The sequence below is a fragment of the Octopus bimaculoides genome, chromosome 29, assembly GCF_001194135.2.
Source record: "Octopus bimaculoides isolate UCB-OBI-ISO-001 chromosome 29, ASM119413v2, whole genome shotgun sequence".
Classification (NCBI taxonomy): Eukaryota; Metazoa; Mollusca; class Cephalopoda; order Octopoda; family Octopodidae; genus Octopus; species Octopus bimaculoides.
The window spans coordinates 2,151,247-2,155,422 of NC_069009.1; the positions used below are offsets into that span (position 1 = coordinate 2,151,247).

The following is a 4,176-nucleotide window of genomic DNA, read 5'->3' on the forward strand; positions in this document are numbered from 1 at the left end:
GCCAAGAGGGAAACACAAAAATGTGATGAAAATAATAGTTTTTGAATAAATATACTGTTTTTGAAAGAATGTTGGAATTTCAATTGTTTCAATTTCCATTCCCAATGAACAAAAAAATGAGGAAAATTGCCAGGAGGCAGGAGTGGCTGTGTGGTAAGTAGTGTGCTTACCAACCACATGGTTCCAGGTTCATTCCTACTGCGTGGTACCGTGGACAAGTGTCTTCTACTATAGCCTCAGGCTGACCAAAGCCTTGTGAGTTGATTTGGTGGACGGAAACTGAAAAAGGCCTGTCGTATATATGTATATGTATATATATATGTGTGTGTGTTTGTGTGTCTGTGTTTGTCTCCTCCCCCCACCCCACCCAACATCGCTTGAAAACCGATGCTGGTGTGTTTACGTCCCCGTAACTTAGCGGTTCGGCAAAAGAGACCGATAGAATAAGTACTAGGCTTACAAAGAATAAGTCCTGGGGTCGATTTGCTCGACTAAAAGCGGTGCTCCAGCATGGCCACAGTCAAATGACTGAAACAAGTAAAAGAGTAAAAGAGTAAAGAGGAGTGAAGCAAAAATGTGAGGAAAAAATTAGGGATCTCCTTTGTTTGGCTGCACCGGTAGAAATTTCAAACTTTAGGGAAAATTTTAAAATTTGATGTATTGATGTAATTTTCTACCAGTAACTTAACGGTTCGGTAAAAGAAACCGATACAATAAGTACCAGGCTTTAAAAAGAAACAAAAAAACAAAAAAACAAGGGCTGGGGTTGATTTGTTCAATTAAACTCTTCAAGGTGATGCTCCAGCATGGCCATGGTGCAATGAGAGAAGCAATTAAGAGATATATTCCCTTACTGGAAAGGATGCTGGTCTGTCACAGGGTTACTCATTTTTGCCAGGTGAGTGGACTGAGGCAATGTGAAATGAAGTGTTTTGCTCAAGAACACAACGGATCGCCCAGTCCAGGAATTGAAACCACAATCTTACAATCGTTAGCATCGCAACCTAAACACTAGGCTACAGGTCGTCAGTCTATCACGAGGTTACTCATTTACAGCTGAGTGGACTGAGGCAACATGAAACGAAGTGTTTTTGCACAAGAACACAACGGATCGCCCAGTCCAGGAATTGAAACCACAATCTTACGATCATCAGTGCAACAGCCTAAGTAGAAAAAAATTATGGATCTTTTGGGAGAGGGGAAGGTCTACCTTTATTTCTTGCTTATTCTTTTGTAGATTCGTAATCTACGATGTTTAAAATGCATAACCGAAGAAATTACGGTTTTGGGGCGGCAGTCGGTAATATCCGACTCTATTGTAAAGGAACGCCCAGTCTTAGCTGCATCACGTTTGTATGAAAGACAGGAGGGTCAAATAGTCACTATTGGCCGAAAGCTTTTTGAGCATAGGTCTTGTTGATCAGTTCTGACCTCGGGCTAAACAGTAAACGAAACCACCACCACCACCACAATGACAATGACAATAGCAAATCTTGTTAAAGGTCACAGTGGGTTAAAAAGAAAAAATGAATGCATAACTACAGATTGGGGCCCCAACACCTGCCATTATTTCTGCATAACATTGCGGAAAAACAAAACATATACGTTTTCGAAGGCGTACACTACGCTTATGTTGATATCATTAAATACCATTTTGGGAGTTTAGAATCATTTTCCTGTCTCTTGTCTTTGTTTCCTCATAACCCCCTTCAAAATGCAATTTTTTTCAAATAACATTTGGCAGAGATACAATTTCGTGAGTGTAGCATATAGCTATGTTAATAAAATTTAGGAAAATAACAGTTTGAGGGAAGAGTCTTGGGTCATTCTTTCTCCCATCCCTCGCCGATTTTGTTACAAATTTCAGCAGCCTTGGTATTTTTTAACTGTTTTTCTTCAAATTCCGATATTAGAAACACAAATGTTACATATTCAACACACTCGAAAACATATTTTTGCAAAATATCGTCTAAAAAATATATCTTAAAGAGAGCCGTGAGAAACCAAGTCAAGAGAGGCGGGTGCAGAATGATCCAAAATTCCTTTTAAAAAATGTTAACATAATCAGAAATTATCAGAGACCCCTTCAAAAAAAATTTTAATATTATCAGTATAATGTAAGCTACAGACTCAAAACAAATCTCTGCAATTTTCATTAAAAAACACAAACTTCTCATAAAGTTACGGAGAAACTAAGCGGAGAGGTTGGGGCACTAATCTGTAGATATGCCAATTAATGTTATGTAACCTATGAATGTAAACATCGTTCAATTTCTCAACCTCCACGTACCACAGGTAAATGAAAGCGTATGTACATACCCGCCCCGCGGGCCTTCTCCCATACTGATATGTGTACGTGACTAAGCTCCTTCCTGAGCAAGGCCGCGGTTAAGGCGCCGCTTATTCCAGCACCTACGATTAGAACACGCGACACAGCTGCCATTATCGCAACAAGGACGGTGTAAAAGGTTAAATTGTCCCGAACGTGAAATTAGTCCGTCACTGATATGATTACGATATGAAACGTTCTGTGTAGTCGTTTAAAACGCTCACATGAACGCAAGCAGACACACACACACACACGCATACACGTACGCACACACTCATACATACACAGGCACGCGCTCGCACACACACACACATGCGTTTACATATACGCACACTCACATAAGCAGGCACATACACAAGGGGTAAAACATAGAGGGGACAAACAAGGACAGACAAAAGGATTGAGTCGATAAATAAATTAGTAATCAAAGGGGGTCCACACAGGTATGACAGCAGAGAGAGATACAGAGAGGAAAAGAGAAAGAAAGGAGACATACAGAGAGAAGGAGAGAAATTGTAAGACAATAATGAGAAACAGAAAAAGAGAAAGATGTGTGTGTGTGCATCTATCTATCTATTCATCTATTTATCTATCTATCTATCTATCTATCCATCTATCTGTCTGTCTTTCTATCTATCTATCTATCTATCTATCTCTTTCTTTACACATACATACAAAAGCACACACACATGCAAACACACATATCTAAAGAGAGAGAGAGAGAGAGAGAGAGAAATGGAGGGGGAAAAGGGAAAGAAAGACAACGTTCAAAGTTAAAACAAAGAAAGTTCAAATGTTGACCTGTGACCTGTCATATGTGACCTCTGACATTTCTAACAAAATAGATTAATGCAGAGCATAGGAATTTGCTGGGTGATGCAATAAGTACAAAGGGTTTGGGTGGTGGTTGTGGAGGGGAGTGAGTGATGGTAGTGATGATGATGATGGTGATGGTGGTGGTGGTGGTGGTGGTAGTGGTGGTGGCCAGGTTTGGTAAGTCAAAAGTGAATTCCAGAGAATGGAATTGAGTGATAGTTCTTTCAAGGCTTAATATGTGATAAGATGAAAGAAGAGAAGCACACACACACACACACACACACACACATTGTGTATGTGTGTGTGTGTTTATATGTGTGTGTAGGTCTGTATTATATATGTGTGTGTGTGTGTAATTACATATGCATGTGTACGTGTACTATATACATGTGTGTGTGTATGTATATATAGATATATGTGTGTGTGAGTGTGTGTATAGATGTGTGTGTGTGCGCACGTGTGTGTAGATGTGTTGTTAGGAAGTTTGCTTCCCGACCACGGGGTTCCGGTTTCAGTCCCACTGCGTGACACCTTGGGCAAGTGTCTCCTACTGTAGCTTTGGGCTGACCAATGCTTTATGAATGGATTTGGTAGACAGAAACTGAAAGAAGCCCATCATGCATATATATATATATATATATATATATGTGTGTGTGTGTGTGTGTGTGTGTGTATACATACATACATACAAACATATGTATGTATGTACACAACTATATCATCATCATGATCATCATCGTTTTACATCCGCTTTCCATGCTAGCATGGGTTGGACGATTTGACTGAGAACTGGTTAACCAGATGGCAACACCAGGCTCCAATCTGATCTGGCAGAATTTCTACAGCTGGATGCCCTTCCTAACACCAACCACTCTGAGAGTGTAGTGGGTGCTTTTACATGCCACCGGCACGAAGGCCAGTCTGGCAGTACTGACAACGGCCACGCTCAAAATGGTGTATTTTATTTGCCACCTGCACAGGAGCCAGTCCAGCGGCACTGGCAACGACCTCGCTCGAATGTCTTTTCACGT

The 4,176-nt window shown here is 40.5% G+C and overlaps 1 protein-coding gene across 1 annotated transcript in view; it reads right to left on the reverse strand.

The window, feature by feature from the left end:
- LOC106880270 (renalase) overlaps positions 1-2,853 on the reverse strand; it is a 12,981-nt gene extending 10,128 nt beyond the window's left edge. The window contains exons 1-2 of the mRNA XM_052977829.1: positions 2,281-2,853; positions 1,888-1,969 (exon numbers count right to left, since the gene is read on the reverse strand). Of these exons, the coding sequence (XP_052833789.1) occupies positions 1,888-1,969; positions 2,281-2,443 (245 nt within the window). The 5' untranslated portion in view covers positions 2,444-2,853. The remainder of the gene's footprint in view (positions 1-1,887; positions 1,970-2,280) is intronic.
- Between the last annotated feature and the right edge of the window lie 1,323 nt (positions 2,854-4,176).